This window comes from Xyrauchen texanus, chromosome 28 (assembly GCF_025860055.1).
Source record: "Xyrauchen texanus isolate HMW12.3.18 chromosome 28, RBS_HiC_50CHRs, whole genome shotgun sequence".
Taxonomy (NCBI): domain Eukaryota; kingdom Metazoa; phylum Chordata; class Actinopteri; order Cypriniformes; family Catostomidae; genus Xyrauchen; species Xyrauchen texanus.
In genome coordinates this window covers 36956979-36984389 of record NC_068303.1, presented here as the reverse complement: position 1 = coordinate 36984389, position 27411 = coordinate 36956979, and the positions used below count along the sequence as shown (strand labels likewise).

General features: G+C 41.8%; 1 protein-coding gene and 1 long non-coding RNA gene across 3 annotated transcripts; one reads left to right on the top strand and one right to left on the bottom strand.

Moving 5' to 3' along the window:
• The first annotated feature begins 9358 nt into the window (after positions 1-9358).
• LOC127621796 (uncharacterized) lies at positions 9359-10268 on the top strand. 2 transcript variants are annotated; one of them, XR_007967905.1, is made up of 6 exons: positions 9359-9470; positions 9543-9596; positions 9675-9728; positions 9813-9881; positions 10002-10143; positions 10238-10268. It is a non-coding gene; the product is annotated as an uncharacterized LOC127621796 (long non-coding RNA). The 2 variants fall into 2 exon arrangements; XR_007967906.1 differs by having other exon boundaries at positions 9813-9906.
• A 131-nt stretch (positions 10269-10399) lies between these two features.
• LOC127621790 (putative nuclease HARBI1) lies at positions 10400-11675 on the bottom strand. The gene is made up of 4 exons (XM_052095523.1): positions 11243-11675; positions 10961-11076; positions 10748-10859; positions 10400-10665 (listed from the first exon to the last, which is right to left on the bottom strand). The coding sequence occupies exons 1-4, from the start codon at positions 11673-11675 to the stop codon at positions 10400-10402; spliced, it is 927 nt and encodes a 308-aa protein (XP_051951483.1).
• Between the last annotated feature and the right edge of the window lie 15736 nt (positions 11676-27411).

The window sequence follows — 27411 nt, the reverse complement described above, 5'->3', positions numbered from 1 at the left end:
TTTGAAAACTAAAACTATACTAAAACTAAATAAAAACAAAACAGAGACATTTCAAAAAAATAAAAATGAAATAAAAACTATTTATGTGCAATTAAATCTAACTGAAACAAAACTGAAATAAATAATAAAAAAAAAACGAAATAAAAATAAAAACGAATGACATTTTAAAAACGTTCAAAACCTGCTACTTGCCAAACAGCATAAATGATGCCTTCACAGGGCACTTTGAAGGGAAAACAATATAATGATGGCCATAACATCATTAGGATAGGATCGTAACAAGTCCTCAGACAGTGGAAGTAAAGTCTATGAGGGGAATAGGGCATAGGGATGATCACTTCTGAATGGAACGCACACATATGTCATGTATATGTTACAGGGCAGCGAATGCAGTGCAAACCTCTGTTAGATTATATATGCAGAAGAATTCCACCAACATGATTTGAAACAAGAAAAATCCAACCTTTCAGTTTGGAATGTTTCCACGTCATAAATTACCGGCCTTCAAATGGAACCCCCACACCAGGCTGTTCTGTGTAAGGTTACAAGGACCATCAGATTTGCACAACTCTAAGACATGTCATCTTAACCCCCTGGGGTCGACAGACGTGCCGGTGCGTCCTGCTGGATTTTTTCGTCATTACAGCTGAAACAACATAAAATTCTCTGTCATTTTGGGGCATACAGATAAGTGTAAGACATCATTAGAGACTATTAAGGGTCTACTTTTATTTGTGTACACTCACAATAACATCAAAACCTTGTGCTTTTGTAAAATAAAGAAAATATAAAGGGTGAGCTGTAAGCAGTCTCTGGATTCGCGAGCATATATCCGAAACACGTCACACAAATGAACTGAAACTTGCGAATACTTATTACACAAACATGAAACATATGTCTAAAGAAAGCTTAAAATGTCTACTTTTAAATAAAACAATTCAAATTTAAATAAAATATTCTCATGCAATGTAATCTGTATGAAACAAAGCGATGTACAGTTTCTCCTGGCTCAGCGAATTATCTCTAATGTGATCACACCCACCAGCAGAGCGCGCTATTCATATCAAATGGTAAATGCCCCCGACTGTGCCTTAAAAACAACTAGTTCATTCACTTATCTGCACATTTGGAAGACCTCAAGATACACATGCGAGGAAACTTCTGTATAGTGACGAAGAGTTAACATTTTCCTCAGAAGAAGAGCGGGACTCCGATGAACATTTGTATTTTGAAGAGAGACTTGATCCAGCCGAGGATAACATTTCGGACGAGAAAGTAATTTAGTTTTAATTAGCTGAAATGCTATTTTATATAAACATGTACATATTTTACTAGTGGGACTGTTTCAAGACTTGCCAGCCAGGATTCAGTGTATTGAAATTTGAAATAAGTCCTAATAAGCAAGTTTTTGTTACATTTGAATGCTGTTTCGGCTAAAGCAGGTATTTAAATTGTATGCTGTATGATATAAATATGATATGTAATATGATATAAAAATAATATGAATGATATTTTCAACAAGCCATGAGAATAATATCACTCCAATAAGTGAATTAATCATAATTCACTTATTAAAGCTAATTCCTTACAGTAGAAATTGTGAGCTGATACAACTAGACATGATTTCAATGGTGGAGAAATTCATTAAGACAAATAATCTAGTTTTTATTTACTGTATGTAATTTATAATGGTTGTCGAACATGACTAATTCCGTTATACATTTCATTACCTAATAAGGACAGTTTAACTTAGTTCATAGCTCACATATTTCAAGACCCTAAATTCCCTCCTAAATTTAGCATGCATGCAAAATACCCTACATAATTGACCCTGTCCACGTCTCTAAATTATGTATGTAATACCCTACACCTCATTTAAAAAAATACAGACAATGGCTTTACTCAACCAAAGAGATGCGCTATGGTGCAGTAACACAAACTGGCTATGAGCCAACACAACGTGAAAAACAATTGAATGTCTCACACAAATTGTCATGTCTAGATGTGTTTTTTCATGTTTTGTGTTCATGTCTTTTATATGAAAGTTTATTTCCTGTTCCTGTTCATGTCATGTCATTTCCAGACACTGACTCTAGAGGTTCGAAGGGAGTCTCAACCAGACCCTCAAGGACTATTGCTAAGTCCCATGAAGGGGTCCTGGTCCTAGAAGGATGCCTCAGTCGCATAGCTCCACGAATGAAGTGAGCGAGTAGTGGATGTCTCCCCAACGGCACCCTGTCAATCAAGGTGTGGCAAGCCGAAATGGCAGCCACATAGACCCTGAAAGTGGCATGGGGCATGCGCCTGTTGACAATTTTTCCTGCAGAAAGTCCAGAACTGAAGAAATCTGGCAGTTAACTGGATCTGCATTATGTGCACTGCACCATCTTTCAAAGACATTTATTGGCATAACATCTTCTAGTAGAGGGAGCCCTAGCACTTAGAATGGTCTCGATAACTTCAGGTGAAAACCCAGTGTCCCTCAGTTGGTACTCTTCAGGGGCCAAATATGAAGGTTCCACAGCTCAGGCCGGGGATGAAATGTTGTCCCATACGCCTGAGACAGAAGGGTCCTCCTGTCCAGAATCGCCCAAGGCGAGCCGTCAATTGAAGACATTATCTCCGAGAACCATACCCTGTTCGGCCAGCGCGGCTCTATCAGTAAGAGGCAGGACCCTTGTTGGCGAACTCTGGCCAAGATTCCCGGGAGCAGAGAAACCGGAGGAAACGCATACAGGCGCATTCTGGGCCATGTATGTGCCATTGCGTCCAGATCCAGGGGGGCTGGGTGACTCAGAGAGAAGTATAGGGGACATTGCGCTGTCTGTTGAGAGGCGAAGAGGTCCACTTCTGCCCTGTAAAATCTCAACCAGATTTGTTCCACTACCTCGGGGTGGAGTTTCCACCCCTCCCGTCGGTATTTTCTGTCTGGACAGTAAATCTGGTCCCACATTCAGACATCCAGGGATATAAACTGCCCTGAGTGACAGGAGCTTGCCCTGGGCCCAAAGGAGAATCTGACATGCCAGAGCATTCAGCTGACGTGAACGTAGACCTCCTTGATGATTAATGTAAGAGACTGCTGCTGTATTGTCCACCCGCACCAGGACATGGCAGCCTCTCAAATGCTGGAGGAAGTTGATGTGCCAATCGAGCTGATGACCCTCCCATTCCCCTTGAGCTGGACGACCACTTAAGACTGCTCCCCAGCCCATCAGGGAGGCATCTTTCATTAGCAACCTGCGAAGACAAGACGCATCTAGAGTGGGACCCAGAGTAAGAAACCGGGTTCTGAACCACATAGAAAGGGAACGAAGTGTACAGCGTGTAACCCTTATTAGCCTTAGGGGACTGGCCCTTGGATGAAATCCCCTGGCTTCTAGCCACAACTGAAACGATCTCATGTGCAGAAGGCCCAAAGGGATAACCGAGGACACAGACGCCACGAGACCTAGTATTCGTTGATACTGACGAACAGTGCAACCTTGGCCTAGCCTGACTTTGCTCAGGGTGTTCTGAATGGACATGATTCGAGCGGGAGACAATTGTGTCCACATCGTGATTGAATTCCATATAACTCCCAGATAGGTAATTCCCTGAGTGGGAGAGAGAATGCTCTTTTTGACATTGAGTCTCAGACCCAGATAATCCAGATGAGCTAAGACAATATCCCTGTGCTGAACTGCCAGTTCTTGAGACTGTGCTAGTATCAGCCAGTCTATGTAATTCAGAATGTGGATGCCCTGGAGTCGCAAAGGAGCCAGTGCTGCATCCATGCATTTCATGAATGTGCGTGGTGATAGGGCTAGGCCGAATGGAAGAACCTGATATCGGAAGGCTTTGCCCCCGAAAGCGAACCTCAGGAACTTCCTGTGCTGTGGCAAAATTTCTATATGAAAGTATGCATCCATGAGATCGATCGTGACCAGCCAATCGGGATTTTGGATTTGTGACACGACCATCTTGATAGTTAGCATCTTGAACTTGAACGCCCTGACTGAGCGATTCAAGCCTCGAAGATCTAAGATCGGACGCAACCCCCCACCCTTCTTGGGAACCAGGAAGTATTTGCTGTAATAACCTGACTCTTTCTATGGAAGGGGGACACATTCTATGGCCCCTTTGACCAAGAGATTTTGCAGTTCTTTCCACAGTAGACATGCCTGCTCCAGTTTCATGGTAGTGGAAACCACACCGTTGAAATGCGGAGGGCGGCGAGCGAATTCAATTCTGTAGCCTTTTTCTACTGTTTTTAGGACCCACATAGAAATACCTGGCAGAAGTTTCTACACTGCCAGGTTCTCTGAGATGGGTATTCATTTTGACAATTCCTCTTGAGGGGATGTCGAGGCAGGAAGCAATGGTACACCCAACATTTCACTGGAAGCCTCTAACTCCTGAAACACCAGAGGCAGCGGGAATGGAGAGGTTTCGTGGTGGTACAGGGAGTGTCGAAATGGATGATACATGTGCCCCGTCCCGAGGGGGCTACCCCCACAAGGCTGGGCGCAAGACCGTCAGGGTTTTTTCCTCTTAGAAATTACTCCCCTGAGGTCTTGCTTTGGGGGTTGCTGAGGGCGACGAGCCTGTACCCAGTCTTTAGGAGGGGGAGCACGACTTGCCATGCTTTGTTTCTTAGCCTCCCTTCTAGAAAGACCAGGGCGGGTCTGGGTGGCCAACGGCCCCGCCCCCTGAGTGCTGCGAGGAAGGAACTGGCCGAACGCCTTCTCCAGATTTTTCGCCTCCTGGAACCTGGTGATAACTATATTCATAGCGTCACCAAAAAAGCCAGAAGGCAAAACCGGGGCATCAAGAAGGAAACTTTGTCCTTATCTCTGATGCCCGACAGGTTGAGCCATAAGTGTCTCTCCGTGCTGACTAAAGCAGACATAGACCGGCCAATGGCAGGGGCCGTCTGCTTGGTCGCACGGATAGATAGATCCGTGGCTCGATCCTGTTTGTCATTGTGGAGTGGTGGTGGTGTAGTGGGCTAAAGCACATAACTGGTAATCAGAAGGTCGCTGGTTCGATCCCCATGGCCACCACCATTGTGTCCTTGAGCAAGGCACTTAACTCCAGGTTGGTCTGGGGGGATTGTCCCTGTAATAAAATGATAAAAGTATAAAAGCGTCTGCCAAATGCATAAATATAAATAAATGTAATGTCCTTCAGCAGATCAGCCTGGTATGCCTGTAACACTGCCATAGTGTGCAGGGCAGCACCAGCCTGACCCGCTGCCTGATAAGCCTTCCCTACTAGCGTGGAGGTAGTCCTGCACGGCTTTGTGGGGAGAGATGGTCTTTTTAACGAATACCCCCGTGTCTCAGCACCCACGATAGTCAAATATATCGACGTGGAGGGCACGTATGACACGGGAAGTATAAGGTTTCCTCCATGAATGAGAGAGCTCATCATGGAGGTCATCAAAGAAAGGAAGGGACTGATGAGGCGTTCCCTTCCCCTGGCCACCAGACAGAAATCTGTCCTCCAACTTGGAGAGTTTGGGGGTCTCTTGTTCACGTGGCCAGTCTTATTGAAGCCTGGCCACCGCACGAGTAATCACCTCGAGTAATTCCTCCGATGATTTATTATCATGGCCGGAATGCTCGGAGGTGGGTAATTCAAAGTCTGCAGACTCAAGAGATTCAAGGTCCCCCTCGTGAACCGAAGAGGCGTACTACAGGATCACGGGAAGGACCAGCTGGATCTGGGGAGAGAGAGCAAGAGATAGGGACGGACCCATCTCTCGCTCCTCAGCCAGATCCATATGAGAGCCCCACGATTGAAGTGTGGGCTCTGACTCTCGGAAGTAAGCAAGACAAGTGCAAAGCATTTTGACTGAGAGCAGATTGCAATGCTCGCACCCGACCCGCCCCAACGCGAGAGCAGCATGCTCTTCCCCCAAACATACAAAACAAAACTGATGCGTGTCCCTCTTAACCATAGAGCGTAGATAAGAGAACACACACCGCTTGCTCTGTCTTTCAGTCATTTTCTTTTTTTTGCACACATATTCACAGCTGGTCACACCTAAAGTTGTTCCCAAAGTGCTAACTCAGCGCAGCATCATAAGTGTAGCTTTTTGACAGGGAACCAGGACGTTTTCCCATTATGATGGTTGATGTGAGCATTAACTGAAGCTCTTGACCAGTATCTACATGATTTTATGCATTACACTGCTGCAACACGATTGGCTAATTAGATAATCACATGAATAATTAGGTGTACAGGTGTTTCTAATAAAGTGCTCAGTGAGTGTTTGTGTGACCAATTATCTGTTTGATTTAATGAGTAGTCTTAATCATTAAGAAATCCATCTGCAGTAAAACTTTCTCAAATAATCTATCAATTAAGTAATCTTCGTACGAATCATTTACTTCCTCATTAGACAGTGGTTTCCTTGTTTACATCACAATGGTCAACACCACTTTAAAGAGGACATACATATAGGATTTTAATTCTGAATTCATTTATATCACCACCGACCCCCTATGCACTCAGCTGCTGCTAAGGGGACTTTCACAGTTCTATATGCAAATGTCATTGCACCTGGGCAGTTGTGCAGGCATGCCAGGAGTTTATTTATGCAAATCATATAGACAACAAAGCAGATATCCTATAGCCACAGATACTGGTGGTATGATTTCAGAGGCTCGGACAGGACAGTAAAAAGTACATACAAACACAGAAATGAGAAAATGAGAATACAAATGTATATATCAACCGATATTTAGCCATTTTTAGATTAATAGCATTAGCCAATAACCATCTACGAACCACATGAGCATGTTTGTATGTTGTAGTTGAACTGAAAAATGTACATGAATTTCAGAACGTAATTATAGTAGTATTCAGTTTGTTGCCCTTATGTTTTTTGACCTTGCTGACCTTTTGTACAAAGGAGTTAACATGGTCAATGCCACAATGCCACAACATTTGCTTACTTTTGATTAGTGACCAAGGAATAGTGCAGACTCTTAGATATTTCTTCTTCACTTTATGTCATAACTTTTGTTTGTTTTAATTTTTTATTTCCAGGATTAAATTAATAAAAAATAAAAAAGATTTTCAGTGTCATCTCATTGGAAATAATTCACCATTATATTGTCCATCGGTCAACCCACTCTGTAATTTATCTTAACGTATTCACAGAAAACATGGATACAGACTTCTCTAGCACTCTATATAGTTTCGCCTCTCTTCAATTAAAGAAAGTAAAAAAAAAGGCCTGCACTCTGGTACAGTGATTACACTCAGGCACTTAAGAGAGCAGCTTGGAAAATGGAACGCAAGTAGAAGAGTACAAAGATTAGTGGTGTTTTGAATTGCACGGAAGGATAGTTTCACTAGCTAAAGACAAGCTTTCAAAGCTGTCATGTCTGCAAATTTTTAGCAAACATAGAAAATAACCAAAACAGATATTTATCCTAGGTATTTATTCAGTAATGTGGCTTCATTGACAAGAAACAAAACTTGAACTGAACCAGATATTCCCTCGCAGCACAGTAGGAATTTCTTTTATTATTTATACATTTTAACCATTGGACACAGAACTGGAATTATGCACCTTCTGCCACAGCACCTCAGAAGACCACAGGTCAGGAAGAGCTATCAAATCCAACAAAATGTCAGCAAGATCCTATACCTACTGAAAGAGGGGTTAACTGTAATGTCAGAACCTCTTCTCAAAATTATTAACACCTCACTATATTTAGGACAAGTACCAATAACTGTTAAACTGGCTATTATCAAACCACTTATCAAGAAGTCACAGCTCAACAAGGCTCTGAAGCTGGCGTAAAGAACAGTCCCAGCTCCAGCTACCCTAAATTAATTCCTACAAATCTACGTTTACACCATAAGCCTGTGGTTGGCAAATGAGCTGTGCCTTGTTTTAAAAAACAAAAACGAGAAACCAAATCACTTTCCCTGACTTTTGGCTTCACTGTACCTCATTGGTGGAACAACCTTCCCAACTACATCTGTGAAGCAGACTCCCTCTCTGTCTTCAAAAAAATAGCTAAAGATGAATTTTGTCCATGAGCACTTGACAATAAATTCAGATAATGATAATAATAAAAAAAACAAAAATCTAATCTCACATTTTTGTCTAAAATACTAGTTAATGTAGTGTCCTCCCAACTATGTTATTTTTATTTTTTTTTACAGAGAAATGGTATCTGTGAAGAGTTTCATTCAGGACAATCACATAGCACATCATAGTACCGAGACTGCAATTATCAGAGTTGCAAATTACTTGTTCTTATCATCTGACTGTTGCTGCTTCTATCTTCTAGTGCTTTTAGATTTTAGTGCTGCCTTCAACACCATAGATCTTGGACAGTCTTGAGAATTATGTTAGCAATTGTGGACATGGATTATTTAGGTCATATTTATCCAACCGCTTCCACTTTGTGTTAATAAGGAATGTTCAGATCAAATAGAAAAGTATAGAGTGGCACAGGGCTCAGTTACTAGATTCTCTGCTTTTCTCCTTGTATATGTTTCCATGGGAGACCATGTAATCCATAATCAGGAACCATGTAATTCGTTTCATTGTTATGCCAACTATACTGTTTATATTTTTTCAAGACCTGGGGCCTGTACCATGATGGTAGTTGAACAAACTCGGGGTTACAGGATTGGTTTTGAGTCGACAAAACCAAACCGATGCAATCAGGCTTTATTGGTACCATGACGCAGCTCATCAACTTTCTCTGTCAACTCAGGCTTTGATCCTTAAGCTATGATTACTCCACACGCGCGTGCACATAAAAGAGTGACGTCGACACTGAACAACCAATCGCGTTCGATATGGATAGAGCGAGAGCTATATATTTTTCCGTGCAGGAGCAAGAGATTATCATTCAGAAATATGAAGAATATAGGAGTGTTTTTCAAGCACGCAGTAACACTGTATCTGCTGCCAAAGCAAGAGAACAATCTTGGAGGAAGATTGCTGATTGCGTTAATGCGTAGGCTAAGTTAAACAATTAATGTAAATTTATGTAGGATAATCATATTAAAAATTTATTAAATGCTAAAATTAAAATGTGTATTCGTGCTGATATATACATGCATACATAAGTGTGTGTGTGTGTGTGTGTGTGTGTGTGTGTGTGTGTAGATGTATGTAAAGTGTGAATGTATAGGCTATTACATCCTAAGAAAGATTGATATTCATTGATTTTTAGATGCAACCCCAACTCCAAACGTTCTTGGCAGCAGATCAAAACAAAATATATAAATATAATTCAAAGTGGTGAGTATTTACCAAAACCTTTTATTACTTTTGTTAACATTTAATCACAAACACTTGTTTGCAGCAAACAGAAAAAAGTATGACATAAGGAAAACTGTGGCGGAGGAGTTGGCACTGAGTAACAACAAGGGGCGGCCGATTATGGATGGGATTGCAAGTGCTGTACAGTCTGACCCTGGTGCTGGCTCCTCTAAGCAAGTGACACTGGGTATGTGTGTGCAATGCATTACTAATGTTTTAAAAAAAAAGTTAAATATGGCTGACTCTATGTTCTGCACAGTAGAGGGAAATACAGTGTCCCTGTTGAAGCCAGCACACAGTCTCCTGCACAGAGGTCCGTACACCAGACAGAACACAATGAACAAAACCTGCTTTATAACAATTTTGATTTAAATTGGCCTTCAATTTATAGGGTGAACCAAATGATGAAGACACTCTGTCTGTGTCTTCAGAGACAGTTGCTGAGGTGAATGCACAGGGCTTTTTATTATAGCACACATTTGAATGTCATAATTAAATGACTGGCTCTTACACATCTCTTTTATTGTAGGATTTTTCACAACCTGCCCCAGAAACTGAAGCCTCTACCTCAATGGGCTTCAGAAGGAATGTGAACAAGGTAATGCTTTAAACCCTTAATTACAGTCAGTCCTATGTTTGTAGAAAGTCATGCCACTTTTTGTGATTTGATCAACCTCCAGAAAACGTGTAATGTTTGTTTGTGGTGGAATTGTTTCAGGTGGAAACAGACTCAGTCAGGGCCCTTTACAAAAGGAGTCTAGAACTAGACTGTTCACTGAAGGAGCTGGACTGTGAGCTGAGGAGGCTCCAAATTAAAAAAATTAAATTGGAGATCAAACAGCTGGAAAAAACAGATCTCAGTATGTGAACTTTTTTTTTTTTTAACCAAGTTACCCTGTATGAACACTATGAATGTTTACTAATGTCATTTTTCTTTCTCTCTTTCCTCCCTAGCCACATGACCAATAAAACAGTTTGAGACCTATCAGCAGTGTCAGTGTGCTTTTATTAAGTAAAATATTGTGTTGTGATTGCATCTCTGACAGCTGCGCCAGCTGGGTGGTCAATTGTGATGGGGTCAATTTCATCAGGGAGAAGCTGGTTTTGTGGTGGTACTCACTCCTTTCTGATAGTGGCTATATTGTGCAGAATGGCACATGCAGCCACTATCTGTGATGCCCGCTCTGGTGACACTCTTAAACGCCTAAGGCAGTTGAAACGTGCCTTTAGGATGCCAAAGGTCATCTCGATCTTGACCCTGGTTTTACTGAGGGCCACATCGAAGCGGTTTTGTGGCCCTGTCTGAGGGTCAGGATAGGGGGTTAGCAAAAACCTCTGGCATGCATAACCTCGATCTCCTACCAACAGGCCATCAAAAAGCCCTGTCATAGAACAGAAAAGGGAAAAATTGTGTAAGCTTTTCAAATTAAAACTTTAAAGTGTACTGTACCAATTTTAACTTGCCTTCCTCAAAGCACTGACACAAAATAGACTCACGGAAAATTCGTGAGTCATGCACTGAGCCAGGCCATTTGGCATCCAAACTTGTGATCATGCATTCATGATCACAAGTCATCTGCAGATGAAATGTACAGTAAATAATTGTCCTATCTGTTAGTTACTTATTTAAAGATTGATCTCAATGCAAATAAAAATAACTTCACATTTTTCAAATACCTGAACATTAAGGCTGTGAAAGGACTTTCTGTTCACATAATCTGCCTCATGTTCTCCTAGAGCTGTGGAGATTGCAACATGTGTGCAGTCTATTGCTCCTATGACTCTAGGGAATCCTATCATAGGAATTAAAAATATATATTTAAAATCATTCTTAACAGCTACTGTAGACTATTGCATTATATATTTCTAAGTATGAAATGTGCTTTTTTGCAGAAGAAAAAAAACGAACGTGAAAGGTTAAATTTGTTCATATGATGTCACCCAATCAAGATATCTTACCGGCAATTTTATAAAATCCCTCTTTTATGGACATGGACGATAAATGTCCAGGGAACACAATGAAGCTATTTATGAACCCCTGCAGAGCGAGGACCACCTTGCGAATGGTCCGACAGACCGTGTTTTTCCCTAGATTCTCTGCATCACCGACCGCATACAAGTATGTACCACTTGCCAAAAAACGCAACACAATACATACCATTTGCGGTACAGTAAGGGCATGGTTTCGACGAGTCACATTTGTTATGTGCGGCTCAAGAAGTTCACAAAGATAAGACATTCCTTCCGTGGAAAATCTGTATCTTTCATACAAGTAAGTATCGGGAAAGTCAAATGGATTTTGTCTGTCCCTAAAAACTCTTTCTCTACGAAGTGCTCGTCTAACAATTTGCGCGGAGATGTCCACAGGATTTGGGAGAAAAGGTGAAGCCATTGCAGCAGAGAACAGACGCTGGGAATTAGTTGCGTCACCTATATGTTTCTTTGCTCACAGCTGATTGGTCAAACTTCAGTCTGAGATCTTGAATCCAGAACATAACCTGCCCCGGAGCAGGTTAGCCGTGCAGCGTAAGATACCATGGCAACGAACACCGATTAAAGCCGAGCTACTTTCATAGTACCTAAAACCCAGGGTTGGCGGAAGCTAAACTGGAACATAGCTGGCTAGCCACCTAAACCGGCTTCATGGTACAAGCCCCTGGTGAAATTGACCAATTCTTCAAGTTAGCAGAGTGTATCAATGATAACAAATACTGGATGGCTAGTCATCTTGTTCTCCCCCTTTATGATTGGAACTACTAGTTTTTCTATTAATTTTCACATCAATTTCTATAATATTTGCAAATTTTCAGAGAATATACACTGATGAGAAAAAATATTATGACCACCTGCCTAATATGCTATTGGTCCTCCTTGTGCCGCCAAAACAGTGCTGACCCATCTGAGACCCCTGAAGATGTCCGGTGGCATCTGGCATCAAAACATTAGCAACAGATCCAACAAGTTCTGTAATTTGTGAGGTGGAGCTGCCGTGGATTGGACTTGTTTGTCCAGCACATCCCACAGGTGCTCAATCAGATTGAGATCTAGGGAATTTGGAGGCCAGGGCAACACCTTGAACTCTTCATCATGTTCCTCAAACCATTCCCAAACAATGTGTGCAGTGTGGCAGGGCGCATTATTCTGCTGAAAGAGGCCACTGCCATCAGGGAATACCATTAAGGGGTGTACCTGGTCTGCAACAATGTTTAGGTTGGTGGCACATTTCAAGTTGTCGTCCACACGAATGCCCGGACCCAGAATATTGCCCAGAGCATCACACTCCCTCAACCAGCTTGTCGTCTTCCCCAGTGCATCCTGGTACCATCACTTCCCCAGGCAAATAGCACACATGCACACGGCCGGCCATGTGATGTAAAATAAAACGGGACTCAATGGACCAGGCAACCTTCTTCCACTGCTCCAATGTCCAGTTCCGACACTTGCGTAGCACGTTAATTACCTACTTTTTCCCAAAAATGTAACTTTTTTTAAGTAGTTTAAAAATGGTAAATTTTTACTTATCCTTGAGTACATTTTAAGTGCTGTAACAATACTTTTACTGTGCTATTTTCCCACTGTCTGTGTTCGCTACTTCCCTGTCCTGATTTATTTTTATTTATCAACATGACTGGCTAGAGAGTGTCTCGTGAATCCCGTCCAATCAAATCACATGTAAATAACTTGAAAGGCAGCTGCAGATTTGGCACCAGTTGTTATGAATGTGGAGAATGCCTCACAGTTTACAGCTGAACATATCGGCCGCACCTGGAAGGGCTTTTCGCAGATAAAAAGGTCAATTGCTTGACGGTGTCAAATGACTTTAACTTGCTCAAGCCATATACCATTAATCCAGCCTCTAATTTGAAGAAATATATTGAGGTAAATTTAATATTTCTGCTTTCTAGATTCTGTAACTATAATGTAGCCCAGTGGTTTTCAAACTGGGCCGCAAGAGGGAGCTAGGGGGTCCGCAAAAAACATGACAGGAAAAAAAAAGAAAGATTATAATAGATTATAATTTTATAATAAGATTTATAATTTTTTACATAATTTATTTTTTAACATAAAGATGTTAATAACCAAATTAACATACAGTTTTGTGATGTATAAGAGTGGTTCCTTGTAACGTGTTTATCCAAAAATGCTTTGCGCTATTTACGTTTTGCACTTATAGTAAGGTGAACGGAGCAATTAGCGGCTAAGTACATGCTCTACAAATGATGGAAAGATTTTTGAATAATCGCGTTCCTGCAAGCAGTTCATGTCAATCTAACTTGGCGAACGCTAAACAAAAAAATAGAAAATATGACAAATCTTACATTACGTTTAGTTTTACCTGTATGTTAAAGCAGGGAGTTGAGAGACCCCAGTGTGTTCTCTGTCAAGAGATTCTCTCCAATGAGTGCATGAAACCATCCAAGCTCAAACGCCATCTACAGCAGGAACATCCCAGTGAAGCAGGAAAGTCCACTGACTATTTCAAACATCAGGAGTTGTGTTTGGCCCGGCAGACTAGTACTTTTCGGCAGCAAGCATCGGTCCCTGAGAGGAGTTTAAAGGCATCACTCCACATCGCGCGTGATAAGAAGCCGCACACGATTGGCAAAGCGTTATTATTACCAGCTACTAAAGACAATGTTAGGGAGTTATTTGGAGAGGAAGCGGCATGAAAAGTAGATTGTGTGCCTTTGTCGGACAGTACAGTGAGCATGCTGATGTGGCGGGGCAGTGGTTGGACAAAAATTACACTAATGTACAAAATGAAGCAAGATAAAGAGCAGACTATGCCACCCCGTTTCTATGAACGGGGAAATTTCATAAGACAGGTTCGCTACCACAGAGAACAAGAGACGTGGATACGAATAAAAATTTTTTTTTATTTTCACAACAATGATACATTTAAAATGTATAAGAACGGTTAAGAGTTTACACTGCTAGTGCCAGACCAAAAAATGGAAAATAAAGAGGAAAAACTTTCAGGCTGAGGCTTACCAGTAGGGTGGCTAGCTGCACAGTGAGTATCCTACGACCACACCAACACTCACACACACACTCACACACGCCAAGTGAGAGAAAGGCAAGTGCCAATGGCAAAACACTCTGTGAAGGAAACACCACAAAAAGGACAAGGACAGCTAGCTTCCCTACACCGGGGGCCTCCAGTTCCTGAAACAAACAAAAAAACTATTTATTTCGCAATCAACAGACACTCAGTTATAGTAAAGCAGGTTCCAACCCTGAAGAAGGTCAATAACTGGCGAATTACTGGCCACAAGTTCGACAGACTGGTGTAACCCAGAAAGGTTTACACCAAATTGCCAGTAAGGCCTGAACAAACAATGGAGCAGCCAACTGCTATAAGGAAAAAATTAATAAAAACAAACAAACAAAATAAGTCAAACAATACAAAATGGAAATGACAATAAATTTTGCTTCAAACAAATTAAATCACAAAACAAAAAGTAATTAGAAAATTAAACTAGGAAAAGCACAAACCAAAGAAAGCAACAAATTAACAAACAAACAGTTGGTTGCGATATCGCAAAAGGTGGGGCTAAGGTACAACATTGGAAAGTCTCACGCTGAGTGACGGCCCTGAGACTAGCCACCCTTCACCAAAACCACCAGTATTAGCGTAAAGCTATCTACAAAACAAAGGAAAACAAAATCACACTGTAGTATGAAAGGCAGCAGAACAAACAGTTGGTAGCGATATCGCAAAAGGTGAGGCTAAGGTACAACATTGGAAAGTCTCACACTGAGTGACGGCCCTGAGACTAGCCACCCTTCACCAAAACCACCAGTATTAGCGTAAAGCTATTTACAAAACAAAAGAAAACAAAATCACACTGTAGTATGAAAGGCAGCAGAACAAACAGTGCAGTCTAACAAGGTTGTCTAGGAAGCATTTGCCCCGCAGTCCACAGTGACGAACCGCTCCAGAGCAGATTAACGCACTAAAAATAAACAAAATGAATGAATGAAAAATACTCAACCTTATCATGCTCAAGTCAATCAATCAATCAATCAAATCAAATCACTTTATTGTCACACTACCATGTACACAAGTGCAACAGTAGGTGAAATTCTTGTGTGCAGTTCTGAGCAACATAGCAGTCATGACAGTGACGAGACATATACCAATTACAGTAAACAACATACTTACACATCACAATTTACATATCAAATGTACACATACTTACACAACACAATAATTATATACAATGTACAGTAAACAATACACACAATATAGAATACACAATATACAATACAATAAGTAAGGAGTATTTGAAATATATATATATATATATATATATATATATATATATATATATATATATATATATATATGAAGTAGTATATTGAGGAGAATTTGTTGACAGTCCAGTGTGAGATTATAGATTAATAAAGTGCAGTGCTAATTATTGATCCTGATAGATCAAGTGTTCAACAGTCTGATTGCTTGAGGGAAGAAGCTGTCATGTAGTCGGTTGGTGCGGGTCCTGATGCTGTGATACCGCCTGCCTGATGGTAGCAGTGAGAACAGCCCATGACTCGGGTGGCTGGAGTCTCTGATGATCCTCCGAGCTTTTTTCACACACCGTCTGGTGTATATGTCCTGGAGGGAGGGAAGCTCACCTCCGATGATATTTCTGGCAGTTCGCACCACCCTTTGCAGGGCTTTGCAGTTGTGGGCAGTGCTATTGCCGTACCAGGCGGTGATGCAGCCAGTCAGGATGCTCTCTACAGTGCTCAACCATTGTGCCTGTACCGAAGCAAACCACAATCACTTGCTTAAATGACTGGCGTCCTGTCGCTCTGACCCCCATCATCAGCAAATGCTTTGAGAGGTTAATCAGAGATCACATCTGCTCTGTTCTGCCCCCCTCTTTGGACCTATTGCAGTTGGCCTACTGAAACAACCGCTCCACTGATGATGCCATTGCATCTACACTACACACTGCTCTCTCCCACCTGGAAAAAAGGAACACATATATGAGAATGCTGTTTGTAGACTACAGCTCAGCATTCAACACCATAGTGCCCTCCAAGCTTGATATGAAACTCCGTGCTCTGGGCTTAAACAGCTCGCTGTGCAGCTGGATCCCGGATTTCCTGTCAGGCAGATGTCAGGGTAGAGCATTAGACCCACAGATTATTTTCCTTCACTCACAGCTTCGTTCATAATAAGCAAACCCCAATGTACAGGTGTTCCATCTGAACGTACACATGAACTACAATACGATAGAAGCATAAGTTACCGGGGTCACACCAGAACAAACATTAGTCCGTTGAAATAGACATACCGGAGATAAAAGACAGCCTGCACCCCAGAAGCAAAGTCGCACCAATCCTGGCCAGAACCTAGCTACAAAAAATACACCACCACTTTAATAGTGTGTGTGTGTGTGTGCTAGCAGCAACATTAGTCAAACAGCTAGTACATACCTCCCACAGAGCTGCGCGTGCACACGCAAAAGCGAATCTGACGATGACGCATACCCAGGTGGCCCGAACTCCACCTTAAATAGGTCAGGGACAGCAGCCCATAGGCTGTCACACCCATCAGTCATGTAACAAATCACAAATAATAGGGTGGGTTCTAACCCACCTTGCCACACTGACATGTCCAATGATATTGCTTCGCAGCTTTTAGAACAAGTGCAAGCCAGTGAATATTTTGCACTGCAGTTGGATGAAAGCACTGATGTTGCAAATCAAGCACAGCTTATGGTCTATATTCATTTCCTCGGGCAGGACAAATTTATCGAGGAACTTCTTTTTTGTAGACCCCTTCAAGGCAGAACCACAGGGCAGGACATATTTAATATGATGGATCAGTTCATGACGGTCTATTCAATAGACTGGTCTCGGTGTGTTGGTGTGTGCACTGATGGTGCTGCCGCAATGACCGGTAAGCGCAGTGGTGTGGTGACCCTGATCAAAGCAAAAGCCCCTAATGCTGTTGCCACACACTGTATGCTTCACTGAGAGGCTCTTGTGGCCAAACGCATTGATGATGATTTGCATCACGTGCTGAGGGATGTATTTAAAACTGTGAACTATATAAAATCACACCCCTTGAAACACAGACTATACGGTTTACTCTGCAAAGAAATGGGTGCTGATTATGAGAGCTTGCTGCTTCACTCAGAGGTACAATGGCTTTCCCGCGGTGCTGTGTTAAATCGCGTGTATGCGCTGCGCAAAGAGCTGAGAGAGTTTCTCTCTGGTGAAAAAACAGAGCTTGCCAGCTGTTTTGAAGATGGCTCATGGATACAGAAGTTGTCATACATGGCAGGTTTTTATCCAGCATCTCAGTGTCCTCAATCAGAGCATGCAAGGGCACAATGTTCACATATAGAACGCACAAGATAAGGTGCACGATTTCATAAAAAATTATCTCTGTGGGAAAGCAAACTGAAAGAGGGAGTTACAGAAATGATTCCTCTCTGTAACAAGGAGTGCATCTCCTCCACTGCTGACAAAATCACACCAATAATCCAGTCTCACCTGTCACATCTTCAGGGCTATTTTAAACAATATTTCCCAGATTTGAATAACACCCACCTGGACTTTGTTAGAAACCCATTTGTACCAGGGAATGGCATCTAGATCTAGCAGCCCAAGAGCAACTGATTGATTTGACAAATGAGGGAGAGATGAAAACAAAGTTCCCCTGCCTTCCTCTGTCAGTGTTTTGGATGTCTGTGAGAAAGGACTACCCTGTTTTGTCTGAGAAGGCAATAGTGTCTTTTACCATTTGCCACAACCTACTTGTGTGAAGCTGGATTTTCAGCACTGAAAGTACTTCAGTCCAAGCACCGGGCCCATCTGGATGTCGAAAGTGACTGTCACATATTCCCTGTTGTCTTTTGTTTTTGTGCTTTTATGTTGAAATTCTTGTTTAGTTCCTGTTAGTTTTGTAGTCCTTTGTAGTTATATTCCTTGATTGGTTCTCCCAGATTATTTTCTGTGACAAGGCAGGCAAAGAATGAGGATCTAAGTGCAGCTTTATTAAAATAAACAAGAAAACTCAGAATAAAGAAAAACACAGGGAACCTAGCACTGAGCATAACAAAACATGCAAGAACATTGAATTAGATCTTGTATCTTTTAAGCCAAGAAATAGTTGTGTTCTCATTCTAATGCATGATGCACAATTTTCTGAAGTTTATGACTGGTGGAATGTTCAACCTGAAATATTACTCTGCAAATGTTGATTTTTATAAAGGCTAAGCATAACTATACAGCCCCATCCCTGTCCTGTGGCCGCCTCCCAGGCCCCCTGACCCAGTCCCTGTCCGGTGGCCGCCTCCCAGGCCCCCTGACCCAGTCCCTGTCCTGTGGCCACCTCCCAGGCCCCCTGACCCAGTTCCCATCCTGTGGCCACCTCCCAGGCCCCCTGACCCAGTTCCCATCATGTGGCCACCTCCTGACCGAGCCCCCATCCTGTGGCCACCTCTTGATCCTGGCCATCCGCCTGATCTGCTCCCTACCTTGCCATGTTGCTCTACTCTGTTTGCCCCTTGTGCCCCCTTGGACTGCCTGTTTGCCCTTGTGCCCCTTTGGACTGCCTGTTTGCCCCATCACTCCATGGACAATTTGTTATTTGTTTCTGTGCTTTATGGAGCGTCTGGAATCCGTTCCTTAAAGCGGGGGCTATGTCACATTCCCTGTTGTCTTTTGTTTTTGTGCTTTTTTTGTTGGAGTTTAGTTTAGTTACTGTTTCCTGTTTGGTTTTTGTAGTCCTTTGTAGTTTCATTTTATGATTGGTTTTCCCCTGATTATTTCTCATTCCCTGATTGTTTCCCTAGGTGTTCCTCATTCCCTTGTTTATTCCTTGGTGTATTTAAGCCCTTTAGTTTCCTTGTTTCCTTTGTTAGTTCTTGCATGTGTTGTTATGCTCTGTGCTAGGTTTCCTGTGTTTTTCTTTGTTCTGAGTTTTCTTGTTTTGTTATTAAAAGCTGCACGTAGATTCTCATCCTCGTCTGCCTCGTTACACACAATATAGAATACACAAACAAACAAAAAACAAAAAAAGAGTATATAAAAATATTTATACAATAGTTGTATTGAGAAGAATATATTTGACAGTCCAGTGTGAGATATAAGATTAATAAAGTGCAGTGCTGATTATTGATCATGAGAGAGCAAGTGTTTAAAAGTCTGATTGCTTGGGGAAAGAAGCTGTCGTGTAGTCAGCTGATGCAGGTCCTGATGGTGCGATACCGCCTACCTGATGGTAGCAGTGAGAGCAGCCCATGATGCGGGTGGCTGGAGTCTCTGATGATCCTCCAAGCTTTTTTCAGGGGAAAACCAATCATAAAATGAAACTACAAAGGACTACAAAAACCAAACAGGAAACAGTAACTAAACTAAACTCCAACAAAAAAGCACAAAAACAAAAGACAACAGGGAATGTGACATAGCCCCCGCTTTAAGGAACGTATTCCAGATGCTCCATAAAGCACAGAAACCTGTCGGAAGGATCGGGTTACGTCCACAACAGAGACGGAGAGTGAACCAACCTCTGATGCGTCAGCTGCGAGAGCTCTCTCCGCGAGGGCGTGTGTTAATTTCCTCGAAACAAGCATAAAATGAATTAAGCTCATCTGGGAGAGAGGCAGCGGTGTTCATGGTGGAGTTTTTATTCCCTTTATAGTCCGTGATGATGTTAATTCCCTGCCACATACTTCTAGAGTCAGTGGTGTTGAACTGTCCTAATTTTGTGCCTGTACTGGCGTTTGGCTGCACTTGTTTATGCTCCTCCGTGTACCCGGAATTAAAAGCAGAGGTACGCGCATTAAGTGCCATGCAAACATCGCCGTTAACCCATGGTTTCTGGTTGGGGTAGATCCGTAGTGTTTTGGTTGGCACAACGTCCTCTACGCATTTCCTGATGAAACACGTTATGCTATCAGCGTAAGCCTTGATGTCGTCATCAGAGGCAGACCGTAACATCTCCCAGTCCGCGTGATCAAAACAGTCTTGTAACGCAGAGTCTGATTGGTCCGACCAGCACTGGATTGTTCTGAGGGTGGGTGCGTCCCGTTTCAGTTTCTGCCTGTAAGCGGGCATAAGCAGAACGGAAGAGTGGTCTGATTTGCCAAAAGGTGGGTGGGGGAGGGATTTGTAGCCATCCCTGAAAGGAGAATAGCAATGGTCCAAAACCTGGTCCCCTCGTGTGTTGAAGCTGATGTGTTGGTGATATTTTGGTGCGATTGTTTTAAAATTGGCTTTGTTAAAGTCCCCGGTAACAATGAATGCGGCCTCAGGGTGCGCGGTTTCCTGCTCACTTATACTCCCATACAGTTCCTTGAGTGCCCGGTCTGTGTCAGCTTGTGGGGGGATGTACACAGCTGTGATAATGACCGCTGTGAATTCCCTCAGTAGCCAGAATGGTCGACACAGAAGCATTAGATATTCCAGATCAAAGGAAGCAGAAAGACTTGATAAAATGTACATTCCTTTGATCACACCATGATTTGTTGATCATAAAACATACACCACCACCTTTTACCTGAGAGGTCTTTCGCTCTGTCCGCTCGGTGCACGTAGTACCCCCGTGGGTTCAATGGCCGAGTTGGAAAGAGATACGTGCTCTCAGCTCGCAGAGCTTGTTGTCCAGAAACTGAACGTTTGCCAGTAGTATACTGGGTAGTGGGGGTCGACTTGCGTGAGGTCTTACTCCGATGAGAACGCCGGCTCTTTTTCCCCTTTTCCTTCTGCGTTCTGCGGCCAGGCAGCCCAGATAAAGCGCTCCGCTGGCGTATTTTTAATACGGTTTATGGTGTGTAGAACCAATGTCCAAAAGCGTTTGTCTGTCCTATACAATAAGGCAGACAACATCCAAGACAAAAAACTAAAAACTGTAAACAAAACAAACAGTAAACTTCAGTGTTGTGTCGGAGGTCGCAACGCAGCAGCCATACTCGGCGCCATCTTGAGTCCAAAAAGATCTACCTGTCTGCCATAGGATTCAATGAGGGAGCCTGCCCCTTAGGCCCCTGTGCAGCAGTAAATCCATCAGATGCTTTAACACTAATCACCCTGCCCTCCAAATTCTAAGATGTTATTTGAGAGCACCTGACGGTCGAGGATTTAAATTTTCAAGGTCCTACAACCTTTTGACCCCTCTTTTCTAGACATCCCACAGACTCTGCACCTGGAATGGAGACCTGGTGATGCAAATCTGATCACCATGCAGGAGCAAGACCCGGCCATCTGATCACCATGCAGGAGCAAGACCCGGCCATCCAAACCATCAGGAAGTGGGTAGCAAACGCTGCAACACAAGAGGCCTGCGTTATGACTGTACAAAATCATGGGCATGGAAATCAACATGCTTAAAATTTATGTTATCAGTAGTGGTAGAGATTGGGATGTGAAACTCCCCCTGGTGCTGATGGCCATTAGGTCTACTTCATATCACTCCACAGGAGTCACACCATTCTAAATAATGACTGGAAGAGAAATACCATTCTGCTACACCTTCTGTACTGCCACGAAGATGTTAGTGTTGCAACCGCCTATCCGGTGCACCAATATGTGATGGACCTGCATGACCATCTTTGGGCCACATTCACCCAGAAGAACTTAGAAGCCAGCGTAAAGGGATCCCAAGCCTACTATGACAGGAAAATATCTCACTGTGAGTAACAAGTAGGCGACAAAGTTCCTACCAAGTTTATCAGGCCCCTTTGTGATAGTGGGAAAGCTCTCACCAGTAGCCTACTGCATCAGGGTCTCAAAACCAAGCCAAACACAAGCATACAAATGGGTCCATTTGAATCAGATTAAGCTCTTCAAGCCATTTTCACTCAAAAGGGGAGAAGATGCACCACAGTAGCGCCATAAGAATAGCTGCATGCCTCAACCCATCCCGTCATCATGCACTAACTCCTAGCACCACTCCACTTTCATAAAGTAATCAACTCTGGTTTGTTTCAGGATGAAAGTCTTGTGGATCCTCTGCATTCTCCTCAGCCTACGAGTCACCCTATCCAGTGATGTAGTCAAGTCTGACCTGCCGACCGGCATCATCCTACAAGGGACACCTGGCCTCTTGATCATCCATTCCAACCTGTACACCCAGAGAATCTAAGTACGTTTAGATCCCTGGGATGTATACCGCAAACACATCTGCCTACCCCTGACTGAAGGAAGGCTAAGCATAAACCAAATGCACGACGCAGTCGAACGTGCCAAGCAGACAACTGTTCACTGTACACCTGGCATATTCTTGCAATCTATGTAAATTCTCAAAACCTCAGAATAGGATTCATCCTCAATCTACCCATCATAGAAATGCAGAATATATAAATATGTAATGAATGTTTGTTTTCAAAGTGTTAACAAACACACATTCACCTCAAAACACTACCAACACTCGCCTACCACAATTAGGACACCTCACTCTATCTTATCCCTAACCTAAACATGTTTACCAAGACAAATATTCATTGGGTTTGTCCAAGCAACCCATTTGACTAACTACCTCTAGCATGTCTGTAAATTATGAAGGAACAGAGACAAAGGTAGAGTGAGCAGGCAATCGAATAGAAGTTCTATTGTCATATGATCACCATGATACAGCCACTAATCTAATGCTACCAAACCAGAAAGTGGTCTTAATGGTTCCCCAAGGAATGTCGACAAATATGACACAGAAATTGACATCATGGGTGCATTTAGAGGTCACAACCTCACCATTGATGACACCCTTCAACAGTAGCTTCAGGTTGAAGGGATGAAAATGAAGTTCATTCTCAAACCGACTGGCTTGACAACTCTATTTCCTAGTTACATAAGCAGATCATCATCTTTCCAAGAACACCCTATCAGTCTGGTTGCCTTCGGGCTCCTCCAAATTGGTTGGATCATCACAGCAATTATTGCACACACCATATACAGGTACATTCAAAACCTATAAGCCAGACTGGACCTTCTCGTACAGCTGCGTTTTACACACCAGTCTGAGCCCATTCCACAGATTAACCCCAATCATTTCCAAGATTCAAGGAACCAAGTCAGAGTCAAACGACTGACACAACACACATTCTACCTGCGTCTTCACGTGACTCAAGTAAGAGGTTTACGTCTGGGCAGAGATAGATTATTATAGTGATTTATTCTTGTGTATCAAGGTTATTGCTTGTACAGTTTACTGATCGCCGAGTCAGCTCATTGCATGGGTGAGACCGGCACACTGAGTTTATCCATTAAAGAACCAACGAATGTGGTGTACGGATTATGAGCCGTTCAATGCCTTCTCTACCATAATCGCTAAACTGGCTTCAGTGCCGTCACCCTCTCTCTCTCAAACTAACCGCACACACACACACACACACACACACACACACACACACACACACACACACACACACACACACACACACACACACACACACACACACAAACGACTCATTACAAAGACATTCGCACACACATTTGGCGAACAGATAACTTGGCGTTAGAGCCCAGCATTGTGCCTATGTTATTGTACCAGCGGAGACACGTGTTAACCTGGTAGACGCTATTAACCAGTCTCTCCGCCCACATTCGTGGCCACATTCTCTGGTCGGAAACCTTGTGTGACACACTCTCCATGAGAACACAACTGCCATTTTATGCACTTCTTCTCTCCTTACACACACACCCATTCATACACACCTTTACCTCCTCTCATGTAGTATTGGCTTATCTGTTACCATATCTAATCGGAAGTTTATCGACTGCATTGTATTGATTATTAATTTATATTACTGCATCAAAAAACTTTGTTAAACATTAAAGAGAAGTGTTTTGGTATTGTTCTGAATGCACCCATGCCAAGGGCTGGCAGAGTATGTCAGTGCTCGGATTCAAGCCTTTATTGATTCCTTTTTGTATGTCGATGTTCTCCGGATGTCAACTTTCCAAAGAGAGCAATCCTACATTAAGACTGCTATACTGTCTGGTTATTAGTCCCTGATTTCAGGGTGGTGCCTCAGCAATATTCATTCTTATTAATATTCTATTGGTTTTGATAATTGACAGTTATCTTTGATGATTGCTTATTTGAAGGATAAATAAGCTAATGTTTATTCTAATCAGTGTTCTATTGATTTTAATAATTAATAATTATCTTTTATAATTGCTAATAACCAAACCCGCTCGTGAACGAAGCCCCCAACACTCTCTTAACACTACCCTACAGTCTTGGCGAGGATGCCATACTCCCCTTTATTTTGGACACTTATTCCCCTTGAACACTTTATATACCCTTTTAGTGTTAACTTACTTGAGGTAAATCACTGACTTGATTTACTTGAATGAACTGTATGCACTGCTGACTTGAGACTTGACTCTGGACTTGAAGGTAAGGACTTGAGACTTGCCCCCACCTCTGCTTGAAACTATTGACATATTTCCTAAATTCAAAGATTTTAAATGCAAGGAAATCCACACAATAATCTCTATGGCACAGACTGTGTCATTCATATGTCATGAATGACTCATAATCCTTGATGATAGTGAACGCCTGGCCTCTGTCATAGCCTGCAGCAAATTCATCATAGCCCTGCCCATCACAGGCATATGAGACTCATCAGAGATGTCAAAAGAAGCAAATAGAAGCATGCCAAAAGTATACCCAATGGACCTGCTTGCAGATACAAGCTGATAAGAGTCTTTAAAAGGGAAGCACAAGCATCAAAATCCCTATAAACAGCATGGAGGAATTCCATGAAACAAAAGGGGTCTTTAAATATGGGCACTTTTATATAATGGGTTTTTATTAAAAGATATTTACTTTTTTGGTATATGATCAGATTGTCTTTTTGGGAAACTTTTTACCATGCCTACATTTAATTTTATTGTTTGAAAATAATTTATGTCAATGTTACACATATTACAGCTGTCTTTCAGTAGTGGCATAATTTTCCCCACAACCAATACTGTTGCCCCTAATAAAGTCTCATTAAAAGTTACTGTACTTGTTTACCAAGGAAACAGTGTCAGTGAAGAATATGCTTTAGATGAAATATGAGACATGCTGTGTCAAGGTAAGTATCACTTTATCATATTTGTATTGCTTTATTTTGTCAAATTAATTGTAAACATATCAATTAATTATGTATTTAGGATACATAAACTGTTAGACAAATGAGTTGGCCGTTGTATTCCAAAATGCTTAAAATTTAATTTCCGTTTCCATTATTTCTACCACAGAATGATATGAACACAATACTAATTTGATATATGGTAATGACATAGTGGTGGAAATGTTTAAAAAAAAAATACGAAAATGAACAATTGTCCTATGAAATTTAAGTTTTACTGTGATGCATGAATGTCCACAGTTGGGCAATGTTAGAGGACAAATTAAATAATCTAGATCTAGTGTGCAAAATGTATGTTTTTAAATATGTATTTTCTAAAAGTCCACATGGCAAAATGAGACATTATTATCAAACCAATTTTTTGGCCAACAAATATTGTAATAAATATATTGTAGACATTTATAGCATTAACGCTAAAAAAACGAGGGATAGTTCACCCCAAAATGAATATTCTCTGATAATTTATTCACTCTCATGCCATCTGATATTTGTATGACTTTCTTTCTTCTGCAAAACACATTTGAAGATTTGTAGAAAAGATCCAGACTCAGCCGGTCAGCATATATATATATATATATATATATATATATATATATATATATATATATATATATATATATGTGTGTGTGTGTGTGTTTTAGAATATAAAATATAACATAGAACACCATTGGCTATTATTATAATCATAATGATAATTTTGCAACATACAAACGGAGGCTAAAGGGTAAACGAGAACAGAAGATAAACTTCCTCCTCAAGAACCATTTTTGAGGCTGTACTGAATTATGATGACACATATGACAATTCACCTGTAGTTCCAATGTTGTTACATGTCATTTGCGTATGTATGCTGAGATGGTCTGAGATCATATACAGTGTTCATAGGCAACACTATTTTTGCTCATTGCTCCCAGATGACAGAGAACAAATAGTTAATACACATTGTCTGTTCTTCAAAACATCATTAAGTGTGTTTCTTCAAGTGTCTTTGAGTCTAACAGCATTTCTTGTAATATGTCACATCGAGACGTCTTACAGGTCGCCCGCCACAATGGCGGGTAAATGAGCAAAATTACCTTCCTCTGCGCATGAAATACCTGCATTTGGTGAGTGTTGACTGCTAATGTCATACCAGGGCTATTTCTTTTCAGGAGTATAGACCCATAAAGATGTCTCTATATTTCTTTAGGCGTTATACAAATGCAGGTATCTCCTGACCTCCTCAAACATTCGCTCTTGACATGCACATCCACTGTTGTTGTCTTTACCTTCGCCTCCTGTTGTTTATTGGCAATTAAATCTTCTTCTAGTGCCATCTTGTGGACCCACTATTTAGTGCAAATAATTCCAGGCACATGCACATTCTGTGCGTTCAAAGACACACGGTTCGAAAATTCAGGCTGTGCGCATTCAGTGCTTGAGCACTCTGCTGATGACAAAATTTGTGTCGCGCGTCCTGTATGGGGATGCTCAGAGTTTGCATCTAACCGAAGAATATTAGTTTGGAGGATAGAATTGACAAAAAACTATTTAAAATTAAAGGGGACTTAAAATGCAAAATTCACTTTTACATGATGCTTGTACATAAATGTGAGTCGGCCGTGTGTGTACACAACCACCCTACAATGTTAAAAATCCAATTGTTGCCAGACTGACTCACCACAGCTGAGAAGTGTCAATTAACCATTCAGAAATGTCCTAGTTCATTCTCACACTTGTGACTTCTGCCGGAGTCATTGTCTGACTCTGGTTCATACATATATGGCTGAAATCCGGTATTTACGCTGTCAGTCATATGGTTCTGACTTGTTGTTGCTATAGTATATGTAGTATGCTTTAGTGACTGTCATCGGCGAGCCTCTTCTTTTTATATAAATGTTTTTTGTCAGTTTCTGTGAATCTTGCTAAATAAACATTAACTAGCAATACTATGTATATTTTTAACTAAATATCAATAACTTTTTTTATGCTGTTCACAAGCTGTAAAGACACAGCCCTCTTCCTGAAAGGGGGCGGGGAGCA